Here is a 27,380-nt window from a genome sequence, read left to right as displayed (position 1 = left end):
CAACTTAATTTTCAAACTTTGGCAATGATGCTAGTATTAATCCCTATAAACTCACTGCGCTACAGCGCAGGGCAAATCTGTTAAATGCAGGTTTCTGTCACAAGAATTTGATTTATTTCTGGCTAATCAGGCTCGTAATTGTGCAATAGGCTAATTTCTTTAAGCCGTTCTTGTTGGCTCTCTGCTCCATGCCTTGTCCTGCAAAGAGACATCTTAGAAGCATATTCCTGTAATACGCTGCAGCACTTTTAAATCTCAGCCTTCATGGCCAAGCCTTAGTGCTAAACACAGACCGTTTCAGGCCAAGACAAGTTTGGCTCAAGGCTTTTTGTCCATTACTGTAATTGCCTTTAACCCATAATCAATATTTACTGCCCTGTCAGACAAAGTCAAGCCTTTCTATCTCCTTTGATTTGATTAAAGCTCAACTGGTCCAGGACACCACCCTTTCTTTTCACTCTGGCTTTAAATGCCCGAACCACAGAGGCAATGAAACTCCTTGAGAGAAAGAAATACACAGTCCAACCATCCATCAAACCCACTGCCCTACCTCCAGGGGTAAGTGATAGCAAAGCAAATCCACCTCTAGTCAGAGAGAGAGAGAGAGAGAGAGAGAGAGAGAGAGAGAGAGAGAAAAAAAAAGAGAGAGAGGGAGATGCAAGAGTAGTCACTATTTCAAACCTTGCTCTAGTGAAATGAAGGACTGCCAGGCAGAAAACAATTGTCTGGCCTCAGCCAATTTATAGTCTTTCTCGAAACTGTTGACCACGAAACACCTGGACAATTTGGACTGAGTTACTTACCAAAGCTGTTTCACAGATGAATATTTTAACTGCTGTGCTGATGGTGTGAATATTTGCTCAAGTTTGGCACTGAGAAACCTGTTATATAAATTACAGCTTTGCCTATTGCTTATACACTATTTGCAGAATTTGGCTCATTATGTCAAAACTTTATGCACAGCCAAATAAGACACAACACTTGGAGATAAAAAACTCACATGTATGCCAAAATGAAACGCTGCAATCAAAACTCAACAATACTTTCTAAAATGTACGTATTGCAACAAAGCCATACACACATGGTCCGTGTACCATTCGTTCAATCGATTTTCAATTAGGAACGAAAAAACAATAAAATGGAAAAACTGTTTGTTATTTCATTATTCCGTTTTAGTGGCAGACAAAAAAACAGATTTCGATCTCTATTTACAATATTTAATTTAAAGTTTATTTCAAATATACACCAATCAAAAACAGTCCTCGTGACTATTTAAATTTTGATATTTCATTCTGTCTGGTTTCTATGCCCCGGAAGTTATGCAGCTATGGTGGCTGGCGCGTATTTTAAGTATTTGGAATGAATCAGTGGATGTTCTACCATGGCTGCCATCGAGATCCACGCTAAGTACATCACTGAGCTGTTTGGAGCAGGCAAGACGCATTTAGAAATGTCTTCCACATTGAAGCAACATGGAGTTAAGATGTGCTCAGAGATGAGTATTCGAAGATTCTGTGAGAAACACAACCTAAGACGCAAAGGATTGGTTACCGATACAGAGTTGGAAAGAGCTGTATTGGGCTCGATACGTGAGGTAGGCTATGCACCTTTCACGTTATTTGTCTGGCGATGAAGCAGACCTAGACTCAGATCGTCACAGGCATATTTTCTCATCACTAGACAGGCCCATCGTACGGCCGCAAGTTTATGACTGGGTACCTGGCGTCGGGGGGAGTGCGTGCGGCAGAACGTCGAGTCGGGAAGGTACTGCAAAACATCCATCGGCCGTATTATGAGCAACGCTGTCAGGTATTGGCTCTCTTTGTTTTTTCATGTCACTATATTCTTAATATAGCTTGTCATGTTATGTGTACTGTACATTCATGTGACAATGTCCAATCAAACAGGGTGCACGAAATCTGAACCCCATCCCCTATCAAGGCCGCTACATGGGCCATAAACTGCATATGGACCAAAATGAAAAGTTGGTCATGTTTGGCGTGACTCATGTCCTAGCCATGGATGGATACAGTGGTAACATAGTCGCTCATTCCAGTATGCCTGTTAAAAACAACCTGGTCATCTATGAGGAAGTCTACAGGTGACTCTCTCTCTCTCTCTCTTTCTCTCACACACACTCACACTCACCATGGGACATATTTTGGAAAATATTTTGCCTTTTTGTTAAAGTGCTTTAATATGCAGTGTAAGTAAAATTACACGCTAGTGCCATATTAACCTCATTTGCACCTTAATTCAGATCTGCAGTGATGCGTTATGGGATGTGGGATCAACTCCGCGTTGATCATGGCAGGGAGTTTTACCTGTGCCTGTACATGCAAGAGAAGTTATCAGGACGTAGACACAACACCAGTGGCCCACCATACCGACAAACTGCATCTACAATGGTAAAATTATGCAAATGCAGATTGGGGGTGGGGCACAGAAAATTTATTAGTTAGGGACTTATATGACTAATAGTTATACTCCCTGTGATTTTTGCTATCAACAGAATCATCGCGTGGAGAGGATATGGTCAGAGGTGAACCAACGAGTGAATTATCCACTTAAAGAAGCCCTAATTCAGCTGCAGGACCATGAACAGATTGATATGGAGGATGCTTTAACTAAATACTGCACCTCAAATCTTACCCGCACGTTAAGTGAGATAGGCTTATGCAGAATGATTCAAGCATGGAATGCCCACAGAGTACCAGGTATGCTAAACTGCCGAACACGACTACAGCATCATCAGTAACCTATATGTGGCCCACAGTCATCAGATCAGCTCCATGTGTCATTGGATGAGGAGCGCTGCTGTTTGGCCCTTGTCAATCCTGCTCAAATCCATACACCTTCATTTTCTCTTTCCTTGATGTAGGACGTGGGATACCCAATGACCTGGTAGCAGGTGGCTGTCCTGTCAAAATCACAGAGGCGCTACTTCCCAGTGCCTCTATCGTGGCCAATATGTATGAAGCGGAGTTGGGTTCCTCGCTGACTTGGGCATCTGAATTTGCAAATGACCCTTTTCCATCTGAGGAGGACAAATGTCATGTGGAGGAGATGTTTGCACACCAATACCCTGATGTCTCGGTGTTGTTTAATGACGCTGTAAATGCCAACTACATACCGCTTCAAAACGCATTGTGCAACCTTATAGATGTTACCCGAAGACAGATATAAATACACCTGTGTACCCAGCTGTTAGTGTATGGCCAGAATTTTTTGTATTTGTACAATTGTAATAAAGGTAAAAAATATATAGATTGTTTCTTTTTTTCCTTTAATAGAAGTTCAGTATGCATCAACAATACATACCGGTAATAACATTCCTAGGAACACTTTCTCTGATAGAAATGAACATCTGTTTAAAAGAACAGAAACAGCTCTTTTTTGAGGTACTGTATGTTAAAGTTGAACCAGTTAAACTGACTTGGCAAATGTAACACTGTACTTTAGAAAATCTATTCATACGCATATATATGAATGTATATGTATTCATTCATTCATTACTCCAATAAATCCCCCAGAGCCGACATGGCTTCAGCCAGGCCACCGAGCTTGTGCGGGTAGAAATGTTCTGCCCTGCATTTAGGGCAGGATGTGGTGGTTTGTTGTAGTCTGTCGATACAAACAGCACAGCCAATGATGCTGTTGCAGCAGGTTGAGACGTATGGGTCTTTGACTGGATCTGAAATAATGGAAACAATATTTAAAATATATAATACTGTCTGATGGGATGGAGGGATCTCACATCAGCTGTTTCACTGTATTTCAAACTATCCAATGGTTGATGTAAATGTATGACATGCGCTAGGTGCCCAAAAAGGCTCTAGGAAGGCTTGTTAGTTTCCTGTGGAGCCAGGTGTGTTTGAACCTGCCACTATTCTGAATGTAATTAGTGTCTACACAGACCCAGTTGGGTGTTGCACCTAGTGAATCAGTGTGTTACAATAAAGAAGGACTTGTAGACACTTATTCATTTCAGAATAAAGCCTTATTAAACCTTACTTGTACAAATGATACACGCAAATGCGTGTTTAACGGCATCAACCTGGGCTGACGTCAGGTACAGTAAGGTCCTACAATCGGTGCCCACGGAATCCACCAGCTTGTTGATCTTTTCCAGTACTTCTCCAAGGCCCTGGGATGCTAGAACAACTTCCTCAATTTGACACTTCACCTCATCAAGGCCTGTATCTTCATGGCGACTGAAAAGCAGACAGAGCAAACAACACAAAAAGATAGGTCAAAACAGTGTCATCCGTTAAAAAAAAAAAGTGTAGAAAACGTACGTAATACAAGCCTCTCAGCAATACAGCTATAAATGACAATTGACATCTATCATTTTGGCTCTATCTTGGTCTCATGGCTGTCTTTACACAGAGGGACTTCAATAGTATTCTTTGCCTCTGCAAAGCACACTTACTGTAGGCTAGGTGAGACCTGCCGGCGAATTTGGATTTCGCCTGACAGCTCAGACTGGACACCTGCACATCTATCTCCCCTGCTTCTTGTCCACAATCTTTGGCTCCAATAACAAACTAGCTTATCCAAAAGACACACCGAATCGTTGGTCTGATTGGTTGAAGGACTATCCAAGAGTACGGAGTCATTTAAATGATGTCAATAGAGCTTAATAGTTCCGCCCCTCCTCCGAGAGAGCAAGCCTCTTGTCCAGTAGAAATAAAGCGCAGATTCCCCATACTAATGTTAATCTTAAAAGACTGAACCAAGTATGGTGATAGCCAGACTAAAGCACACTAAGAACTTCTATGAAAGTACCTTGTTCTTCGTCTCTTGGGCTGCCTCAAATCTTCCTCCTTCACGGCATAGATCTTTCTCGCACTTTGTTTCCAAAATGTAGATCCTGTAAAAAGATCATTTATTTCAGAATTACTGGATATGGACAAGATGCTCATGGGCACTTATTGACCTGAGGGGCAGTAGTGGCACAGAGTGGTTTGAGCCCTGCATGCTCACTGTCCGTACCAAAGTGTGGTTGAGCAAGACACTGAATGTAAACACCAAACTCAGTCCATTTACCATTACCATGAGATAGCTTAAAACATACAGTAAATGGCCTTTTCCCTCCTATCTACTGATCTACTGTAATTTCCTAAGTGTAACCAGTGGAGACAATTAATTTTGTGATCTGTGAAGGCCTTTAGAAATACAAGGTGACAAATACGCTTCCAAATATGCTTCCAGATGCAAATGAGACTGAGATGATGATTGGCTGGCAATGACCATGTTAAGAGAAAGTCTTTCAGCTGATGACATGTATGATGTTCTTCAGACAACGTATTCAACAGTAGCCTACCTCTGGTCCCCTCCGAGTCCACAATCTTATTACCCTGGCCATCGGTGAGGACATACGTCACCTCCTCTCCAAGGGCACTACTGACTTTCCCTAGTATGCCCTCAACCGAGGCCTCAAACTCGGAAAATCTCACAATCAGAGACTGGCTGGGCTCTGGCTTGCCATTGTTTAAGTTTGCGATGTAGATGGTCCTAGTTCAATAAACACAAACACACACACACACACACACACACACACACACAATTGCAACAACTTAATGTGAGAGTAAGACTATTCCACACAGTTAAGTCCTTTGACATGTGAATTTACTTTATTGCGGTTGAAAGACCAGACATTAACAGAAGACAGCATATATTCTCTTGGACAGTGGTTGAATCTAAGCTTAGATGAGCGAGAAAGGTGCGCTCAACTCAATTATAGTAAATGGGGTTTGAGTGCATTTTGGCCTATGCCGTCTTCAGGGTCTTGCTTCCATTAAACAAGTAAAGAGAGTATATCTCTCATAGCACTACTACAGACAATTGCACTCATTGATGCACTTATTACACTCATTGATGTACTTATTGTGGTTTTGAAATTGTTGTTAGAAGCACTCTAAAAAGCTTAAATGTTTTTACCATGTTGTAAGTCGCTTTGGTTAAAGTGTCCGCCAAATGTAATGTAATATCTTGAGTGTGTTTACTTTTTCAACACCCTTGAATCTAAGCTTACCACCCCGCTACATTTTAGAAGTTCCATTTCCTTACTCAAGTTCAAGCCCATTCAAACCACCCACCCACCAAGTAGTTGTGGTAGAAAATGTAGTCCCTCAAATAAGTGCAAAGTTCATAGACTGACCTTTGAAGGGCCTTTGCGGCGGATGCTCTGGCTGCTGCAGAGGCCCTTAAAGCAGAGGCTGAGCCAGATGCTGCGGTGGGCAGTGGCCGGGTAAAAGAAAACCTAGCTGCCTGGGCTCCAGGTAGTTCAATACTATCGCCGCAAACCTCATAATGGGCCTTGTCCACCAGTGCTATGGAGCTGAAATGCCCATCACTTTCCTCAGGGAAAATTGCGGTGTTTGTGTCATCAGTTAAGTAGAGGGTATGCTCAACCACCTATCCAAATACAAGTAGTGCAAGGTTAATCAAGGAGCAATATTTATATTGGTATTATGGCAGTGGTTCCGAACCTGGGGGTCCGCACAATGTTGCCTGGGCTGAGGTGGTGAGGTCTACATTATATTTGCGCACATTAAATGTATAAAATCCCAATAACACACCCAATAATCAAAACACTGTATAATCCAAATGAAAACATTTTTGTTCCACATTTAAATTCATGTAGCTATTTCTTGCCTCTGACCTCTGAACTTGCGTAAGCAACCTTCAGGTCGGGCTTTAGGCAAGGCATTGGTAATTCATCCCCGGACCCTGATTGTTGAGTAAAACAATGTCTTGTGTGTGTATGTGGGTAGGAGTTCAGGTAAGGGGCCCTGGCTTGTCTTAGACACAGGCAGGGGGACTTCAAGAACCCATAAAAATACATTTGAATGACCCTGACGTATCCTACATTCTTAATAGTAGTCCTTGAAGGTATTTTTTTGATTCATTAAAACTTAATATCGTGGATCAATTTACAGCAAACCATCACTAAGGGATCCAAGAGGAGATTCTAAAAGCTAGCTTACTAACTGTCCAACACTAGTGAAATGAAGCATTTTGTGACGTGGTTTGCATTGACTTTGGGGCTCATGATTGCCCAGCACAAACTAGCCTTTATATTGTACCACGTGCATAAATACTAGTACAATTCTTACAATCAGCATCAACTTCACCACTCTCCCACAGACTCCTATCTCCAGCACTGTCTGCTTTTCCCATCCTTTCTGCTAGTCGAGCAGTGATAAAGCTAAAGCTAAAGCTAATGATTTCTTCCTTAGCTACAACAGCTAGCCTAAAAAAACGTTTAGGGTCAAGCCGGCCGACATGAAGCTATATTAAATGACATCGTTTTCCAAAACCCGAAGAGAAACGTCAGTCATGACGGCCACTACACTGTCAAAGTGGGATAAAGCATGTTTTCAGGAGCAGCAGTAGCAGCACCCACGCAAGCGATCAGTTAGAGAATAATGTTTTTTAAAAAAATACTTCAGGACTTACCTGAAAAATAGTCGCAACTTTGTGGACAAACATGTCATCTTCTTTTATAGAGACGCGTTTATTTCCGCGTCTCAGCATGTAGTTGTTGCACTCAAGTTGTTGCATGTCTAGACTCTAGAAATGGGTTAGCGATAAACTCTCCTTTGCTCACTTGACACAGAATCCACATGCGGCGCGCTAAGCAGCATAACTTCCGGGGCATGGAAACTTGACAGAATGAAATATCAAAATTGAAATAGTCACGAGGACTGTTTTTTGATTGGTGTATATTTGAAATAAACTTAACATTGAATATTGTAAATAGAGGTTGAAATCTGTTTTCTTGTCTGCCATTAAAACGGAATAATGAAATAACAAACAGTTTTTCCATTTTATTGTTTTTCGTTCCTAATTGAAAATCGATTGAACGAATGGTACACGGACCACACATGAACCATTTGAATTACTCTTTCAAATCAACAGCAACACACTGATGTGTTTTATATAAAACATGGCACATTCTGTGAAGCTCAAAATGTTTAGCAACAAAACATTCTTGATTCATCCTTGATAACACATCAAGGCAATATTGTAAGTGAATGTATTCAAAGAATGGAATAACAAAACAAATGTAAAACCTAAAAACTAAACAAAACAAAACAAAACGAAACAAAAATACAATTCCCAGAAAAAAAAAAAAACATACATTTTTTCTTGTATGTGTGTGTGGCGGGGATGGGTATTCTGCGATGGATGTGTTTTTTCCTAATGCTATCAGGAGATTTCACTTTTAAACAAAGTGTCTACTAGTATTTAGGTGTGCTGCAGAATAGCAAACAATGTGCTAATAAAATGTGAACAGAAAATGTGTTGAAGCAATGGTTACACAGAGTGGGATGGTACAACAAGTTCAGATGTTGAGACTTGAGGTCTAAGCATTTGTTTTTAGTGTGTAACAGTAATCAATAGGCAAAAACTGTAATATTCAAAAGGAAATGTTACGTAACGTTATCTACTTCTGGTCCCAAAATACTTTTTCCCCACATCTTTTTTCCTAAACACATGTGATCACAGGTCTTGATACACAATCAGAGACACAACACACATCCTTCATCCCAATGACATTGCTCTGTACGTCAACTGAATGTTTTTATACATTCTATACAGACGTTAGAACCATCTTCTTGTGTAATGAAGAACCCCAAGATATATATATATTTTTTATTGTAACCCCCTGAGATGGCTCTAGATTCTCAAACCTTTTTAGGGTGCCATACGAAGCTGTAGGCCCTTAATGTTCCAATAAAGGCCTCATACTGTAACTATGGCCAAACTACAGCCGACTTTTGCCATCCCCACTCCCACTCGTGTCATATTGCTTAAATATGTAACAGACATGCATTTCCATTCTAGAATGTATTCATTGCTAAAATATTCGGTGCCACTTTAACAATCAAGATTAAATCACATTTGTTTTTTAAGTACACTGAAGTGCTTAGGCAGGACAGTCAGTCAGCAATTTTGGAGAGCTGCTCATCAGATAGTTCCTGTATCTTGTGTTCTGTAATCTCAATCATATATTTTAGTCGGAAATTTGTCATTACTGTAATCGTGGTAATCACACATTTCTCTCTCTCTCTCTCTTAATTGTTTCAGGTCGGTGTATTCAGGGAATAATCTTACCCAACAATAGAAAAAGAAAAGGCAAAGGAACAAATACAAATTTGGGCCTCTCATAGTGGTGTGTGTGTGTGTATGAGAGAGAGTGTGTGTGTGTGAGAGAGAGAGAGAGAGAGAGAAAGAGAGAGAGAGAGAGAAAGAAAGAGAGAGAGTAATAATTTGATTGTTTCAGTATTATGGTAATAAGAAAGTGCTTTTGAAAAGGATAAGAGACAAAAAGATAGACTTAGGCCAGTCATAGTATCTTTGTGTGTGAGTGTGTGTGTGTGTGTGTGTGTGTGTGTGTGTGTGTGTGTGTGTGTGTGTGTGTGTGTGTGTGTGTGTGTGTGTGTGTTCGTGCATGCGTGTGTGGTGTGTGTGTGTGTGTGTGCGCACGCATGTGTGTGTGTGTCTGTGTGTACAAATGTGTGTGAGAAAGTGTGTGTAACTGTGTTCTAAACTCTCTCTCTCTCTCTCTGTCTCTGTGTATGGTTATGAGCTGCACTTTGCAAATGAAGTTGGCACAACCGCAGGCTCCCTCTGGCCGGTTAAGTGATGAGCTCTGCAGCAGAGATTCGCCTCCTGTCTACCCGCACATCATGGTCAGACAGCACGCTCAGTCCAGCCCAGCCCAGCACCATCACCATCACCATCACCATCACCATCACCATCACCATCACCATCACCATCACCATCACCATCACCAGTACCAGCACCAGCACCAACACCAGCATCATGCCAGCACCAACACCAGCATCATGCCATCACCATCCCCATCACCATCACCAACACCAGCATCATGCCATCACCATCCCCATCCCCATCACCATCACCAGCCCAGCACCAGCACCAGCACCAGCCCAGTGTGTGTGTGTGTGTGTGTGTGTGTGTGTGTGTGTGTGTGTGTGTGTGCGTGTGTGTGTGTGTTTGGGACTATTAGTCTACGCCCAAACATTGTAGATTAGTCCAAGTGTAAGAATGAGTAAATGTACAGTATAATCTGGCAGAAAGTGTAGGGAGGGTTTACAACATCCAATTTATTCATGGAAACACATCCTTTTAGGGGTGTAAAAAATAACCGATACGTATCGGTAATCATTCGGAACGTTAACAACGCGAGTGCATCGGTAGGCAAACCCCTGGATCGGTTTAAATGTACTATGAATCGATAGATAAATCGATTTTAAAATGACGAATCGGAAAACTAACGTTACAAGTTATGATAGGCTTTCAAAATCGTAAGACCAACCGTGAGACCTACACACCAGAGCGCCTAGCCTTCTCCAACGAGGGTAGGCTAAGTAGCGTCATTGCTAGACAGTGGCAGCAACAAACTAGTTGTCAAGTTTAGTGAAACGCAGATAACGCTGACGCGAACGTGTGTTGCAGTATCCTGAACGAAGACATTCAGTCGTAAGCACAAGCCTCAAAACTAGCTTCATAGGCTACAACAAACACCCCTTGTCATCCTCCTGCATTCCCCTTTCCCCGTGTCTCCCCAAATGCTTCGGTGCCTTACTGTATGTTCGGTGCACGTCTGAAAGTTGACTGAGGAGGAGGGAGGGTAGTGCCTACCTGTCATGTGTTGAACGCGGTTCTCACAACGTGCGTTAGAAGCCTCCTTATTTATGAAAGGTAATCCAGACAGACACTCTTTCCCAAGAGCTACAGCTACATCACATATTTCTAAACTATTGTGATTGGTTCAGCAGCTAAGTATAGGGTGATATGAATGTATCTCTATTAATTGGCCGAGTGATTTCGTTTAGAGGCATTTGGCCACGTTCTTATTATCAAAATGTTTGTTCAGTCTTTCAATCCAGTCAATCAAGTCTTTTGGAAAAAATGTAATTAATGACATGCAATTGTAGCCTAACTTTTCTCATGCCATTTAAAGTAGCAAAAAAAAAATCTGCAGTATGGAAAATAAAATGAGATTAAGAACTATATTGCATTTTGGGGCCTATTACTGCATCGTATCGAATCGTATCGCATCGTATTGAATCGCACTGAATCGTTCTGTATTAAACCGCATCGTCTGTGAATCGTATCGTAGCTTTATGAATCGATACGAATCGAATCGTCTTAAAAGGGAGAGATTCACACCCCTACATCCTTTGTTTTTCTACTGAATAGCTGAATAGCTTCAAGCTGAATCCAAAGGTGTTACATATCAGCCAATATGATCTGAGGGCTGAAAGGGGAGAGATGGGTTTGAGGGTTTTTGGCTCTTGGTATTACATTCCATTGTGGATGATGTTACATTGAAAATATCATTTCAGATGGATTTGTCAAAAGAAAAGATTTTTGACTGACTTTAGGGAAATATTACATAACAGTGTTGCAGAGTTATCTACCCTTCCCTTTGCCAAGGCTCCACAAATTGTATTTCTTATACAACCTATGCATAACCTACTGTATATGCACTATACTGCTATTAAATTGTGAGGATAACTACCGGTAGGGCTTTATTCGTTCACGCTTCAGTCGTAAAAAAGACATATCATGCACACAAACATCAGCTCACATACACCATTGCCAAGACTCTGTTTAGCTCCAATTACTGCCAGGAGACAATAACACTGTTTGTGTGTGTGTGTGTGTGTGTGTGTGTGTGTGTGTGTGTGTGTGTGTTTAACTCCAATTACTCTACAAGTAACAATCAGTAATTCATTTTACAAAAAGTCAAGTTATATAGTGTATGTCATGCAGGGGTCATTCAATGGGCTTTACATAAGCATAAGTAAGAGTAAAAGCATAGAGGGGCAATAGTTAAACATTATAGTTTAAAAAAGTAAAAACTACATAATACAACGAAGGAACAATTAAAAGGTAAACATAAAAGACACAAGGTAAGAACAATTAAAATACAGATTCAGGATGAGTAGCTCAGAGCTAACGGAACGTGTCTTTGATCAGTTTGAACAATAACAATAAGATAAGTGCACATAACAGGCCTCGCAGAGCAGACGTCAATGGAAATGCAAGAAAACTGCAGTCCTGTTGTTAAGATTACAAGAGGGATCTTCATGCTGTGTTAAATGCTCCCAGAAATGCAAGACCGTTGTTGGATGTGTGCACCCTGCGCTCTGTTTCTCTCTACAGTCTTGCTGTTCACTCTAGCACTGATGTGTTACGGCCCAGGCTTGAGTGTTAGTGAGTGAGTGGAAGGCTGGCAAGAGAATCGGTGTGAGTGTGGAGAATGTTTGTTGAGTAGTGAATGGGAATGTATGCGAAAGTGAGTGAGCGCGTACATGAATGTACTGTATGTCATGAGCGTGAGCCTATGGCTCCTTCTCAAACTCTCTCCTCAATCCTTAGTGCTCCGGTCCTCCAGGATCGTTCTCACTGATCTATAAAGAACGCTGGATAGACTATCCCATTGCTGCCACCCCATCATACTTTATCTAGATCAGTGGGAACGAGGACCGAGGAAGGAAGGGAGGATAGATAAAAAGACGGATGAGAAGAGCCCTATGTGTGTGTCTAAGTCGAGAGAGAAAGAGGGTCAGGTAGGACGGGCTTTAAAGCTGGTTTCCGCCCAGGTGTGGCTCAATTGGCAAAGGAGCACTCTGCCGTCTCCAGCCAGCCAAGGCTCCGCGGTAGCACAGACTGCCAGAGACAAAGAGGGTCGTAACAGATGGCAAAGCTTACTCCTAATCCTTGAGCTATTGATGGCAGTTTACTTATCACTTGGGGGGTCATGTAACTATAACGGCATAGGAATTCAAATGAAGTTTGGAATAATGAAGTTTTAGTCACAGATGTCAGATGGTTTACTGCAAACATAGTGCGATATCTATAATATATCTATATCTATATATACAGTATATATATCTATAAGGTTTAAATCAGTCTGAGTGATGCCCACCACCACCACCACAGTGCCATCATGAATGCTGTGTGTGTGTGTGTGTGTGTGTGTGCTCGCCTGGCATGGCTGACTGCATGGTGAAGGCCATATGGTTTATGTTGTGAACGGCAGTGTTTTAGTGAGTGAATAATAATAGAGTTGGCCTTGTTGATGTATGGATGGTCATATGAATGAATCTAATGCTGTAATGACATGTTCAAATAAATAGCATATTGTGTGTTGTGGGAGAAAAAATGACAAGTACGAAATGATCTACGCTCCAAATGAATGAAAATGTGTCATCCCTACTATTCTTTTGATTGTGACATTTGTAGAGAACATGCAAGGATATCAAATGTTCAGAACAATATCATGGTTGTCAATCTGAGGACATGCAAGGATATCAAACATCCAGGACACTATTGTTGTTGTAAATCTGCAAGCATTCACATGTTTTCATAAGAGACCAGCATGCTATTGTTTAAGGCCATACCATAGCCATAGCAGAACACCAGAAAGCATTTGCAGATACTGCCATTACTGTAAACTGAAGTACAGAAGTGTTTTTTTTTCAGTGAAATGTGGCATCACCATGCTGTGGACCACTGTATACATAGAGCATTGAATATTCTGCCTTTTCCATCTAAAACTGAAAACTCTATCTAACATGCTGCGTAAACATGATTTAAAAATCCCTGTCTTAAAGGTAATCAGTGTGTTACGTAGTGTGACTATTTTAGTGTGTGTGTGTGTGTGTGTGTGTGTGTGTGTGTGTGTATGTCTGTGTGTGTGTGTGTGTGTGTGTGTGTGTGTGTGTGTGTGTGTGTGTGTGTGTGTGTGCGTGTGTGTGTGTGTGTATGTATGAGTGTGTGTGTGTGTGTGTGTGTGTGTGTGTGTGTGTGTGTGTGTGTGTGTGTGTGTGTGTGTGTGTGTGTATGTATGAGTGTGTGTGTGTGTGTGTGTGTGTGTGTGTGTGTGTGTGTGTGTATGTGTGTGTGCGTGTGTGTGTGTGTGTGTGTGTGTGTGTGTGTGTGTGTGTGTGTTGCTCTCTGTGACCCAGAAGTTGGCTCCACAGAAGTGTTGCTTGCTTCTCCGTCTGGCAAACGTCAGCATGTCCATATAGGGACAGTTGGACTGCACTCTGCAGCCACCATCTGTGAGATGAATCATTCTTATTCTTTTAAGTGTGACACAGTTTTCTGTGTTCTGGAAGCTTATCAGCGGTGGTGGGAAATGTCATTTCTATCACCAGATTAGCATAACACGCTTTTTCAACCACCCAGTCACACAACCCACTGCATGCAACACAATCCTAACATAGCCAATCACACAATCCCATTTATTCAATAGTAATAAAAAGAAATCAACATCATTCTACACATCTACAGTAGGCAATTGCACAACATCTCTGAATGCCTATATGCAATGCAACACTATTTCACCCTCCCAACACGGCACACCTGATACATTTATACAGAGCATTGTGCGCCAAGTTAATACAGTTGAGCCTACCCCCACCAGCAGTTTGTCAGAGCCAAACAAGATGCTTGACTCGAGTGGTGTCAGGTGAAGTTTAATGCTCAGTAGGACCGTAGCAGTGAGTAAGATGAGATGAGCATGGTGTCTGTATGATTTGAGTGTCATGATTAACTTAGTAAGATATTTGCACTAAGATAAGCAAACAGTTAGTTAAGATAATATAATATTTCTCCCTACCCTTTTGATCTGTATGTAGTTGAATTTCACTGTCTGGGATTTTCCTAAAGCCATAAAGTGAATCAATCACTCAAACAATTTTCCATTCCATAATTTTCACCTAATGAAACACAATTGCACAATCGCATTGACATTGAGCATATAGCATATAGGCAAAAACACACATAAAGCACATGTAACCTGCACTGTGTTGACTGCATGGCATAGCCCTGCACTCATCCGGACTCAAGCCGGCAAACAGCCGCACCTGGGATCGGGAGTATAGCTTGCTAGCGATCCAGCTAAGGGCCCAGGCTGCTATAGCTCTCCTACTACGACTCTTGCAACTGACACAACAGTTTGGTGAACATTACATATATACTCACTGCGCTTGTCTTGTCACCTTGCATGAACTGTAGGCTTCCACAGCCTTGTGTTATCACTTGTTCATCATTACAACACAAGCTTAGGAAGACACAAGCTCAAAGGGTGGAGACAGGGGGAGAGAGAGAGCGAGAGAGAGAGAGAGAGAGAGAGAGAGAGAGAGAGAGAGAGAAAGAGAGCTGTCAAGAGTTAGTGCTAAGATGAGCTGTGACTTTGGTGATAACGGGAAGGCAGGAGCGAATCGTGAGCTTAGGGTGAGATAAACAGTGTGTGGAGTTGGACCAAATGTTCAGACGATAAAATATTTAAATCGCACTCATTCATCTGCCTCTGGTAGCAATGCTGCACCAGAGACTCAGATGTTTCTTAACGACGTTATTACAAAGACTAGTCTGTCTTCATTTTACGGTAGCTTCTGATGAAGGGGTTTAAAAAGGAATGGTGGTAAGAAATGAAAAAGAGAGAAAAAACAGGAGGAGAAAAACATTTTTTGATTTTTTTTAAACAGTCTTGGTAAGATTTTTTAAATGATACAAAATTATTTAAAACCACAAGTTCATAATTGAAAGAAAATGAACACGTTGATTCCTTGGCTGTGTTGCAAACCCCCAGGGGTCCCCGAACCCTTTTGAGAACCATTGCTGTAGACAGTACCTCTAATTTACAGCAATGAAAATTCAGTAAAGTCTGGAAGTAGTAAATGCTAAATCCACTGAGTTATGACATGTTTTCCATTTTTAATGACTGCTCAGTAGAGTTTAGGTATTGTGACAGATTTGTGAATGATCTGAAGACATTTTTTGGTTTTGAGCATATATAAAACTGTTTTGATGTGATTGTTTGATTTCGCCAGAGGTGTCAGAGTTCTGTGAGTGTTGTGTGAACCAAGCAAACAGCTTAACATCAAATATGTACACTCAAAATATGTTCTGTGTTTGAGTAAAATATACTGTAGACTCAACCTTCCTTTGAAGAGCAGACAATTTTATTCATGAAACCTGAAAAGTTGAACAAATATGTGCACCACTAAACTTTTGAGTGGTGACTCCAAAATTCTGCGGTTTCAAACTTTTGAGAAGTGGTATAAATTATCTGAAACTCGTACTCTGAATGTGAATCAAAGTAAGAGCTTTTCTCTGCCAGTGGAAGTAAACAGGGATGGGATGGAAGTGTGTGTGTGTGTGTGTGTGTGTGTGTGGGGCGGGGGGGATTAGATTTACGCCACTCGGGCTTCAATCAGAATGCCGTCCACATCCCGAGTCACTTGGGCGAACCTCATCTGCAGTTCATCAGGTGCCTCTGTAGCCCTGCGTCCCGCCATGTTGGCACTAATGTTAGTGGTCATTGCCAGTCTAGTGTTTGCGCTTTCCTGTCATCCTGATTAATCAAGGTGTCTGGACGCAGAGACGGGGACTGATGTCTCCCTAACCGAATCAGAGGTAAGGCGATAGTGGGGAGGGGTGGGGCAGAGTGAGAGGGGGGAGTGAGGGTGTGGGGAGGGAGAGGAGGGGGGAATGGGGGGAGGAAAGGAGGAGAGGAGAGGGGGAAATGAAAGGCCAAGGGCTCAGACTGTGTCTGTCTCTCGCTGTCTCTCTCTCTTTTCCGAGCGCAGGATGATTCATGGGATGCTGCTCCTGTTCAAAAGCAACAGTTTTATCCCCAGCCGTAGATCTACGGCAACATGCGCGTGCGGGCGGGACACACACACAAACAAACACACAAACAAACACACACATGCACACCCACACACACACATGTACACACACAGCCACACACACACACACACACACACACACACACACAAACACACACACACACAAATATCTTACACACTAAAAATCATCTATTACCCTCAGCTTTCATTTTGACAGATGGAGCCGGGCAGGAGTGTGTGATGAGATGGAGTGTTTTACTCGGGAGTCCAATCCATCACAGGCAGCCCCCTCTCTCTGCAGCAGGTTCACTCTCCACCAGAGAAGAGGACAAACACGCTGCCAGCTCTCTGCCCTGCCGGTGTGTGTGTGTGTGTGTGTGTGTGTGTGTGTGTGTGTGTGTGTGTGTGTGTGTGTGTGTGTGTGTGTGTGTGTGTGTGTGTGTGTGTGTGTGTGTGTGTGTGAGTGTGTGTGTGTGTGTGTGTGTGTAAACTCTTCACGGAAAACTACACTCAACTACTTTAACTAATGCAGCATGTTATTTACTCTCTCTCTCTCTCTCTCTCTCTCACACACACACACACACACACACACACACACACACACACAGTAACTACATGGTTGGGTTGGATGAGGAACTACGTGTGTGATTATTTACTCATGAGTGTACTTATACTGTGACTAAGACCATGGGCTATGGGACTGGCATTCTCTTCTCAGTCATCCACAATTTAGACTCAACAGTACATGCCAACCAAATGAGGAAAGAGGTCTACTTGTCTGATATTGTGAACTATGGAACAGTTAATAAGGTTGTGAGCGTAAGATTAACATTTATATTTGTTCATTTAGCGACACTTTTTATCCAAAGTGACTTACTGTACGAGAATAACATTCAAGCTAACAGTGCACAGGAGTCTTCGGTTAGCTAGGAATGACTACTGCATCAGTCAATGCTATTACTAGAGGAGAAGAGTGCAGACACTGTAAGTGCTAGTCAAAGTGTGGTAGGAGGAGATACTGTAGGGGAAGAAGAAGGTAGAGACAGAAAGAGAGAGAAATGGATGGTAAGAGCAGGCGCGTAGGAACGTAGTAAGCATTGGGGGGGACAAGAATGAGGTCCGAAATTTTTTTATATTAATAAATAAAGGGGGCGAATTATAAGTCACATAAGAGATAAAAAACGCACACAGCTAGTCTTTAGGACAACTTAAACTGACTCCCCCAATGCTTCCCTTTACATGGTTGCATAAACGTTGCTTAAATGAAAATATGTTTCTTCTTCTTGACTTTTCATATGCCATCTAAGTAAATGTTATGTCAGCTGACAGATGGATGCGCGTTTTGGGCACAATGAATGGGTTTGCCCTTAGTTTAAATGGAGACGCAGGGAGAGCGCGCTGTGGCTATTGTTACCTGTATGCAGCCAGCTCAACAAAGTAACGTGGTTAGAAGATTCCTGTATGCTGCATTGCCGTGACCATTTCCTTGTGTTTTTTTCTCATTGGAATACGAACGCGAAAGCTGAGATTGCCTTGCGCATCAGTGTTGGAACGATACTCAACAAACTGTGAGATAAACATTGTTTTTCGTGTCTGGGAGATCTCGTTGTCGTTTTTGACTGTCGGCTTCTTATGTTTATTGTTTGGACGTATGGACACTGAACTTTGAGGGGGTGTTTGTTTGTGCATTATGAAGCTTTGTGTTAATTGTGTGTCGGGCCTTCACCTCAGCGCGTAAGTTGCACGCTCGGTGGCCACGAACGAACTCATTGCTTAATTTGTGACAAATAGCCTATTCATCTTTCATTTGTGTTTTTTCATTTGTTAGATTTTTGCATGTTTGACATAGTTTGTAAACAGGCATTCTGCCCGTTTATCTTAAGTCAACCGAGGCCTTCGGTTGCTCATATCCGCCCGTAACCTAGCGTCGTGACAGTGTGTAGATTATAATAAGAGGCAAATTGTTACACATTTAATTTTAAAAGCATAGCCTATAATAGGATGAACAAAGTGTATGGACTTGCTAAATCCAGGTAACCAGATAATTAGGCTATGTGCCACGTCAAGCGATAAGCCTACATTTAAAAGCGACAGCCGTAAGACTAACTTATTTAGGCTATCGTATACTGTATTCACCCACAATAGGCTATCCTCTTAACTATTTCGAAAAGAATGAAAGAAGGCCGTAAACTAAATATTTGGACTGAGAGAGTAGCCTACATTAGCTTTCAGACACTCAAGGTGAAGAAGTGCTCCATGCTGCATTATTGAGACGGGCTTCGTTTCGGGAAACATTCTTAAAACACAATGTGAAAGACCTCCGATGCGCACCGATAGCTATGATGGGGCCGTAACACAGGAGGATATAATTGAGCTAAGTAATCAACAACATCTGTACTTTGCAGCGTTTTTCTTTCGGGAGGGGGTCCAACATTGGGGGTGTCCCGACCCCCCCGACCCCCGTGGTTCCTACGCGCCTGGGTAAGAGTATGTGGTGTGTAAGGTTGTTAGAGGTGATATCACATCAGTGTAGCCCACACGACTATGTGTGTGTTAGTGTGTGTGTGTGCTGTGTGTGTGTGTGTGTGTGTGTGTGTGTGTGTGTGTGTGTGTGTGTGTGTGTGCGATGACAGGAAATCGCATGAACACAAGTCCAAACACGCCCTCAGTGACTGATTGAATGATAAGTTTCACACGAGTGAGTGTCCTGTGAATTCGGAGGGGGTGACTATCGCCATCTGCTGGTGGTATATGACATGGCATCCACGAGGCCGCGGATACAGAACCCACTAGATAGGACACCGCAGGGGGAGATGAATAGTAACATGTTTGACTTTATTTGGCTGTGGCACATACTTCAAGTAACAACAGTGAACACACAGAAACACAGTGCAAGCCCTGAAGCAGACTCCTACTCCACTAAATGGACTCCGCCCTTTAAAATGGTGGCTTCTCATGGCAGGGTAGGGATGAGGCTTGTGTCCAGACACATTGACAGTGCATACAGAGTCAGTGCACCTTATTAGAGCTGCAGACAAAGCAACCAAACCAAGATTTCCTCCATATCCACAGAATGGTATATAGACATTGGCTGACTCCGTCAAATCTGAATGACACTTCTGATGTCTGTTATGACAAAAACATCTGTGGCAAATACAGTGCCATAGAGACATATCTGCCACTCATTTCAGTTTCTATAGAGTACTGTATGTTTAGTGCAGACACTGCATGATCTTCACAGCAGTTTTCTGTGCAGCTAAAATGGTTATGAGTCTCTCTCTCTTGCTCAGTTACACCACTTTTAGACCACATGTGATTCCCAATTAGAAAATAAATTCTAACAAGAACTCTTTAAGTTTCTACTCAACCACAATCGGATTGTAAGTGACACGTAAAGCCTTTGCACACTTAGATCTGTAATATTGCAAGCGTTGTTTTCGGTCTGTGAAGTACAGAGAGCTGTGGTAGGAAACCTCATTCTTTTACACAATACAGATGCAAAAAAAAAAAACACAAAACAAAAAACTGTTCTAAAAAACATTGAATGAACGTTTTTTGAGTCATTGTGCAAAGGTGATTGACACAAAATGAGGTCATATTCACTCTTCAATCGTCCAACAATTTCGCATGAAAAATACTGATTCAGTGTGAAAAGGACTTACAGTACATCTCCAGCTCCAAATAATGGCATGTTCCATGTGGCTGTACAGTAGTTTCTATAATCTACTTTTGGCCCTCACTCAAAAAAAATCACAATGAAAGGTCTGGGTCAAAAAAAGTGCACATGTTCAAGATTACAGATTTTTTTTTCTTTTTCTTTTTACTTTTTTTCCAACTCCACTTTCAACAACCAGCGAGACTAGCCTGATGTTTTTCATCAGGGCAAAGACACAGCAGTGAAGCATATGGCCGTGTGTGTGCCGTCAGGACAGACGCAGGTAAGACATCTTCAGACTTATCTTGCTGTGATCCATGGCAAAGCAGTGGCTAAGTCGATAGGGAGTAGAGAGGTGCCAGGAATGTGTCAGTGCTGTAGACACTGCTGTGTCAGTCATCATGTCAGTGATGAACGAGTGCTTCGCTGGGACAGACGGGTGTGAGGGAGCGCGGCGGGATAAAAAAAATATGTGCCCGTCGTGTCGTGTCGCGTGGCAGTGGTGGTGCCACAGTCGGCTGCATCACAGTGTGCTTCCAGTGGTGTTTTGGACGGAGGTCAGGTCACGTGATGGCGACCCTCTCTGGGGACAGGTGACTGGCCGAGCGTGGTGGGGACGGAGGTGACATCACATGATGGTGACCCTCTCTGGAGACAGGTGACTGGCCGAGCGTGGTGGGACGGAGGTGACATCACATGATGGTGACCCTCTCCGGGGACAGGTGATTGGCGGATCGCGGCGGGTCCCTCCGGCCCTGGCCGGCCTGCCAGCCGCGGCGGATGCGGTGCAGCTTGCGGCTGAAGCAGGGCAGCAGCAGCAGGATCTTGCCCAGGATCACCATGACGGGGAGGACCAGGGCGATCACGAAGCTGGGAGGCAGATAGAACCGGTAGGCCTCCTCCTCGAAGGCCCGTCGCCAGCCAAACAGCAGGCCATGAAATGTAGCAATCAGGAGGGCAATATAACCCAGAGTGGACTGGGACCAAGAACAGACAAGCATATTACAACATTATAATATGTGTATAATACAGCACATGAATATATTGCCACTTGCAATAAAAGATACAATGCTATTGTGCTTATATTGGGTTTTGGAGCTTTAGATTAGAACACTGACATCTGTTACTGATGACAGTAATAACAACTTGGGAAATAACAAAATGGGCAAGTAAATACAACAAGACAACAAATGCCATAGTTTGTCATTTAAACGCTTGTGCTTATATGAGAAGGCATCAAGAAAATCTAATGTTTTGTTGTTGTTTGACAATAAACGTCCTGGCATAAACAACCAATGTCTTAATTTGTGTATACAGAAAGCTGCCTAAATGCATGAACATTTATGAGTTTAAACAAGAACAGATTGAATATTCCATTGTGGCATTAGCAAAGAACATAGTCTAGAGTAGCTTAAAATATACAGGCCTATAAACAAGCTAGACATTTTTATGCTATTATAATATTGTCATGTCACACAGCCTCTATGGAACGTTATTAACCGGTTTTCTATTTGGTTTTAACTGGTTTGAGAACAGTAGTTTTAAGGCTGATTGCAAAACCGGAAACTGTAACAATGAAATGATTTTTGCTCTGCTGAAAACGCCTCTGTATTGGATACTCCTGCGTTTACTTGCGTATCGGTCCTTTCTCTTCTCTCTCCTCATTCTCACCTCCTCTGGTTGCAATTAGACAAATGGTTCTCAGTAACATCGAGCTTTAAATGATTTCCGGGGCACACGCTGGAGGACCGAAGACAGAGTGTCCATGGGGATCCAGGTTCAGTTTCGGCCTGTAGTCATTTCCCGAACCCATCCCATCTCTCTTGTCCACTCTCTTCCTGTCTCTCTCCGCTGTCTTATCGATATTAATGGCAAATGGACTGCATTTATAAAGCGTTTCCCCACTCCACTGAGCACTCAAAGCGCCTCACGCTCTCACAGATGGCGAATGCTGCCATGCACGGTGCCGAACTGCACATCGGGAGAAGTTTGGGGGGGGGGTCTGCGTCTTGCTCAAGGACACCTTCCGTTTGCTGATTGACTCCTCTACCTTCTGCGCCACCGCCATCCAGAGTCAAAAGCCCAAACAATATACTTTAAAAAAGAGAGAGAAATGACCTCAGGCTGGACTTCAACCTGGGTCACTATGGGCACTGGGCCTATAAATGGTATGGAATGCTCCCTAACGCTTGTGTCACACCTCCCACATAACCTTGTTCATGTACATACATACATACAAACCATGACTGCTACTGTGTTTGGCCATGTACAGTACATACATACATACTATGACTGCTATTGTGTTTAGTCACATTGCTTGTGCAGGTAGGGCAGGTGGTGGGGCTCACCTGGATGAAGCTGAACTCCCTCCAGTTGAGGGAGCTGCTGACGGAGGGGATGGAGGTGACGGCCAGGAGAGAGAGGAGGCCCAGACTCATGATGCCAAACGACAGGTACATCTCCACCCGCCACACCTCCTCCTCGTTCCACGAGCTCTCGATGTTGGCATGGACCTGGATATACACACATGCACACGCACACACACACACACACACACACACACACACACACACACACACACACACACACACACACACACACACACACACACACACACATATATATTACTCCTGAGACTTATATCCCCTTTTAATAAGGCTTTTAAGGTTCTCTTTTTACCAGCGCAACTGATTAAAATAATCAAATCATTTTAATAAGAAAACTATAAAAATGATTATGAAAATAATAACATGTACTAAATTCTCTCTCTCTCTCCCTCCCTCCCTCCCTCCCCTGCACACCTGCTGGTAGGCCATGTTCATGAGCAGGTATCTGTCGGACTTCCTCAGGGGCAGGCACAGGCTGTAGAGTGTGTGCACGCCGGCGAAGAAGAAGCTCAGCAGCCCCAGCTGCTTGCGGCAGGCCAGCCACTCGTCCAGCCAGGGCGGGAAGCGCCGGTACTTGGTGCCGTAGCCCAGCTGGTGCGCGGCGGCCAGCTGCCCGGCCAGGTAGACCAGCGCCAGCAGCGTGACGGCCACGCCGGGCAGCGTGTGGTTGACCACCTCCACGGGGATCTTGTAGAAGAGGCTCTGGCCGCCGCGCACGTACGGGTGGACGATGTCGCGCACGAAGGAGTAGGCGAAGAAGAAGATGGACAGGGCCACGGCGGCCAGCACCGGGCCCCGCCACGCCGGGAAGAGGCGCAGCGGCAGGTTCTCGATGTCGCGCGCCGACGACAGCGCGCCCATGTCCACCGGCGCGAAGCCCATCTGGCGGGCCAGCTCCTGGACCTGCTGCCGGGCCACCAGGGAGTTACTGCAGACGTACACCTGTGCAGGTGGACACACGGTGATCAGACTAGTTATTACACACACACACACACACACACACACACACACTCACACACACCCATACACACACCTACACACACACACACACACACACACACACACACACACACACACACACACACACACACACACACACACACACACACACCCATACACACACCACAAACACCATCTATCTTTGATATACTAATTAAGCACTTTGAATGGCCATTTCTACACAAAAGGTTCTATATAAACAAAATCGGATTAATAGATATGGTTATGGTTATGGTTATGGAATTTGGCACACACACACACACACACACACACACACACACACACATTCTCTCATACATACATACACAATTCAGTAGGTACAACAACATCCCTTTCAATCTCCACAAATGCTCAGCATTAAGACACTCTGGGGTACATCATATTCAAGGACTTTGAAAGATGTGACACATAAGCCCGTACCATGTGATCAAGTTAATTATCGGCCAAGACGTGCTAAAAAAGGTCCTCTACTTCCCTCCGCCAAGCCGGCCACCTGCTGCGTCATGTTTGACGGGCAGACAGGAGGCCCATTCTCTGGCTTAGAGCTTCTCACTGGTGATGAGCTCCGTCTGGCTTCTAAAACTCAGAAGGGAATATCTCTGGCACACAGGCCAGACTATATTCAAGGAGCTTAGCTTACAGGCAGCCTGTGGGATCATGTGCTTACATTCATACACACATCGTATGTACTGTAGGCATGCCACAAATCATCATTTCAGTCGCTCCTTGCTTTTATTTTCACTCGCTCTGTGACTATGGTCTAACTGTACATGGTCTTGTTTTTCTAGTTCTGTTTTTCTTTCTATGATAGCCATTATATAGCACACCTTATTTGGAGCTGATGGAATTGTTGGGGGATCATTCTGACGACCCACCCCATTGTGTTATAATTGTCAGGAAGACCATTATCAACAGGTCATCATTTTTATATTTTATTTCATTCAAAAGTGACATTAACACATTAACATGAACACTATTCTGTCTTTAACTGTACATTTTGGCCTGCCACTTAGATCAACTTCCCCTGACCCCTGGCCCCAATTTATTAATTTACACAACTGTACACAACTGCTGAACTAGAGTTAGCTATAGCTAATTGGCAAAGACCTATGTGGTCCCTAGGCACACATACAGACAATACAAAACAACATGTAAGAGCAAAAGCTATCAATATTTACAAATATTCTAAAACCTGATTATCTGACAAAGCCTCACCTGATTGCATGTGTCCTTTGGTGCGGACTGCATGGTCCATGCCGAGATCACGTTGAACCCTTTCACCACAAAGGACTCTGGGAAGAGGGAGGCCAGGTACTCGGCGTTGGACTCCGGGTACTGGTTCATGCGGCGGTTGTTGCTCACGTCCACCAGCACCTTGCCCACCAGCAGGTGCTTGAGGCCCCAGAGCGAGGCGTAGTGCTCGCGGCGTATCGCCAGGAAGATGACGCCAGCCTTGTCCACGGCGTCCTCGTGGTGCGTCACGTCCACCACGTGCGGGAAGGCCTCGGCGGCGCGCTTCGGCTGCCGGCTGCCCACCACCACCCCGAAGCCGCTGCGCAGCAGGCGCAGCGTGAGGCTCTTGGAGAAGTCGCCCGAGCCCACGATGCCCACCACCGCCGCCAGTCGGCCGCACTCTCTGGGCGCCGCCATCTTCACACCGTTGGGCAGGAAGGCGGCACTGCCGGCCGACATGGAGATGGAGTCCATTCTCACACCAGCAGCACCTGCATAACACTCTGATGGATGAAACAATATTCAAAGCAGAACTATATCAGATAATAATAAAACACATTTCATTAGTATAATGCTTTGCAAGACACTCAAAGAAGCTTGAAACTGGACTATACTGAACATAAGATTACTACTGAATTTATAAACACAGGATTTTGCACTTGACATCCCTAGCCTACATACTAGCCGACAGTATAACTTCATAGGATTTCAAGCATAGAAATTCTCAGATATGTGATTCACAAAGGGCATGTGAAGGACACGCGCATGATGATTATGAGCATGAATATGGATTACCAAGAGAATGTAGGCTATGGTATCCTCAAGAGTTTTCACATACTGTAAGAACATACCTAAATATGCTGTCAAATGACATGCCACTGGTATCCCATATTGGTTTGTAGCTTAATGCCTTAGACTACAGACAGTGCAGCTTGGGGATAATTAACCTCGAAAATCTCTCTTAGATGACAGTATACTTATCAGTTACTCTTTTATGTGTAAACAAGACAAACATGTTTGAGTAGAGACTTGCTCAAGAATGAGCATTCATCAGCTGACACAAACACCTCACTATAGAGAGAATACACGACGGGAACACCTTACAAAAAAAAATGCATTATGACAGAGAAAAGATCAGAATGACTTGAAAACAAACAGCCAAATAAGCGTAATGTATGAACAGCACCGGCTATACTTTCACAGCTATATTGTGGACTGTCAATGAGTAGGCTACTGTCAATGACTAGGCTACGGAAAGTGTTAACAGTAACAGGTTGAAAAAATATTGCATCATGCCACAGGATCATTTTGCTCTCCAAAACAGTCACCTTATGCCAACTTAGGGGGCATCTCTGTATAGCTAAACCTAAACAACCCTCCAGCATCTTGCCTTTGCGTGACGTAAGAACCTGTTAGCCATCAGCTGATTCCCCAATGGTAAGGGCGCGCACGACTGTTTTTGATTTCCCCCCCTTATCTGACATTCGTTTCACCTGTAAGAGCAAGGGACTGTCCATGTCGGGTTTGATGAAGTATAAATCACAAGACGATACGCTACGTATGTGCTGCACTTGGCTGTTTGAGGACAAATTGCTTAATGTCGATGGATGCATCCTAGCGCATAACCCGATATTTCTCGTAATGCATTCATAGCCTACATATTGTCAGTGTCATAAGACACAGGCTTGGTTTCAGAATTCTGTAAACACACGAGGAAAGCTTATTATTAATTTACGTGGATAGATATACCACAAGGTGACCGGTTTACCTTAGATGCGATCCGCTGCCTGCGTGCCTATGACCAACCGGTTCCCTTCCGTTTTCTCCGCCCCCATTCCGTAAGAAGCGCCGTGACTGGGCTGCTTAAACAGATGGATGCTTGCTATCACTGTTGCTTCCCCCCCTCACGCTTCTGATGGAACGGTTCTTCGGTGTTTTGGTAATCTTTGGCGAATAGCCTATCTTTATTCATTTAGCAGAGGTTTTTGTAGGCTATAGCCTAACTATTATTTATTATACATATATATATATAAAAAACATGAATGTAGGCCTATGAAAATCACTTCAATTGGGTTAAGTTCATATCCTCATTTAGGCTAGGCTGCTAAATATGAGTAGCCTATTAAACCGAATTGATTGTATTTACTGAGACCTCAACATGATAACTTCAATGCCAGTTCCAATTCATGCTTTCAAGCCCATCTTACCTGGGTCTCGCCTGGGAAGCATGCAGTGCAAAATTGTAGCTGCTTACAATAATCATTGCCATTTGGTCTATCATTTCATTGACCCTAACATCTCTTAAATATTTTTCCTTATGTTAAGCAAATGGCAATTATCCTTTTTGTGTATGTTGATCAGCTATACAGGTGCTGGTCATATATCATCAAAAAGTTGATTTATCTTAGTAATTCTATT

General features: G+C 43.3%; 3 protein-coding genes across 3 annotated transcripts; 1 reads left to right on the top strand and 2 right to left on the bottom strand.

Moving 5' to 3' along the window:
• Positions 1–1,316: 1,316 nt before the first annotated feature.
• LOC134066395 (uncharacterized) lies at positions 1,317–3,196 on the top strand. Its single transcript, XM_062521722.1, has 6 exons — positions 1,317–1,594; positions 1,681–1,809; positions 1,908–2,101; positions 2,261–2,408; positions 2,513–2,717; positions 2,882–3,196. Exons 1-6 carry the CDS (start codon positions 1,382–1,384, stop codon positions 3,184–3,186), a joined length of 1,194 nt encoding a protein of 397 aa, XP_062377706.1. The 5' UTR covers positions 1,317–1,381; the 3' UTR covers positions 3,187–3,196.
• Positions 3,197–3,506: 310 nt separating this feature from the next.
• LOC134066586 (uncharacterized) lies at positions 3,507–7,569 on the bottom strand. The gene is made up of 4 exons (XM_062521952.1): positions 7,465–7,569; positions 6,164–6,363; positions 4,015–4,214; positions 3,507–3,694 (listed from the first exon to the last, which is right to left on the bottom strand). The coding sequence occupies exons 1-4, from the start codon at positions 7,567–7,569 to the stop codon at positions 3,513–3,515; spliced, it is 687 nt and encodes a 228-aa protein (XP_062377936.1). The 3' UTR covers positions 3,507–3,512.
• Positions 7,570–20,345: 12,776 nt separating this feature from the next.
• LOC134066007 (metalloreductase STEAP2-like) lies at positions 20,346–26,792 on the bottom strand. The gene is made up of 5 exons (XM_062521165.1): positions 26,731–26,792; positions 24,945–25,465; positions 23,145–23,672; positions 22,692–22,856; positions 20,346–21,320 (listed from the first exon to the last, which is right to left on the bottom strand). Exons 2-5 carry the CDS (start codon positions 25,434–25,436, stop codon positions 21,036–21,038), a joined length of 1,470 nt encoding a protein of 489 aa, XP_062377149.1. The 5' UTR covers positions 25,437–25,465; positions 26,731–26,792; the 3' UTR covers positions 20,346–21,035.
• Between the last annotated feature and the right edge of the window lie 588 nt (positions 26,793–27,380).

Source organism: Sardina pilchardus, chromosome 19 (assembly GCF_963854185.1).
Source record: "Sardina pilchardus chromosome 19, fSarPil1.1, whole genome shotgun sequence".
NCBI classification, from domain to species: Eukaryota; Metazoa; Chordata; class Actinopteri; order Clupeiformes; family Clupeidae; genus Sardina; species Sardina pilchardus.
Note: the sequence above shows the minus strand (reverse complement) of the source record. Positions and strands in the feature narration are given on the sequence as shown.

What these genes read in the sequence shown, in the direction of transcription:
- LOC134066586 (XM_062521952.1), bottom strand. Translation starts at nt 7,569, where the DNA reads ATGCAACAACTTGAGTGCAACAACTACATGCTGAGACGCGGAAATAAA. An exon ending in GCCGCAAAGGCCCTTCAAAG is followed by an intron (nt 4,215 to 6,163) that starts GTCAGTCTATGA and finishes TCTGCTTTTCAG; the next exon opens with TCGCCATGAAGATACAGGCC. An exon ending in TGCGTGTATCATTTGTACAA is followed by an intron (nt 3,695 to 4,014) that starts GTAAGGTTTAAT and finishes CCATTATTTCAG; the next exon opens with ATCCAGTCAAAGACCCATAC.
- LOC134066395 (XM_062521722.1), top strand. Translation starts at nt 1,382, where the DNA reads ATGGCTGCCATCGAGATCCACGCTAAGTACATCACTGAGCTGTTTGGA. An exon ending in GACAAACTGCATCTACAATG is followed by an intron (nt 2,409 to 2,512) that starts GTAAAATTATGC and finishes TGCTATCAACAG; the next exon opens with AATCATCGCGTGGAGAGGAT. An exon ending in GAATGCCCACAGAGTACCAG is followed by an intron (nt 2,718 to 2,881) that starts GTATGCTAAACT and finishes TCCTTGATGTAG; the next exon opens with GACGTGGGATACCCAATGAC.
- LOC134066007 (XM_062521165.1), bottom strand. Translation starts at nt 25,436, where the DNA reads ATGGACTCCATCTCCATGTCGGCCGGCAGTGCCGCCTTCCTGCCCAAC. An exon ending in CAAAGGACACATGCAATCAG is followed by an intron (nt 23,673 to 24,944) that starts GTGAGGCTTTGT and finishes CCACCTGCACAG; the next exon opens with GTGTACGTCTGCAGTAACTC. An exon ending in TGAACATGGCCTACCAGCAG is followed by an intron (nt 22,857 to 23,144) that starts GTGTGCAGGGGA and finishes GTGTATATCCAG; the next exon opens with GTCCATGCCAACATCGAGAG.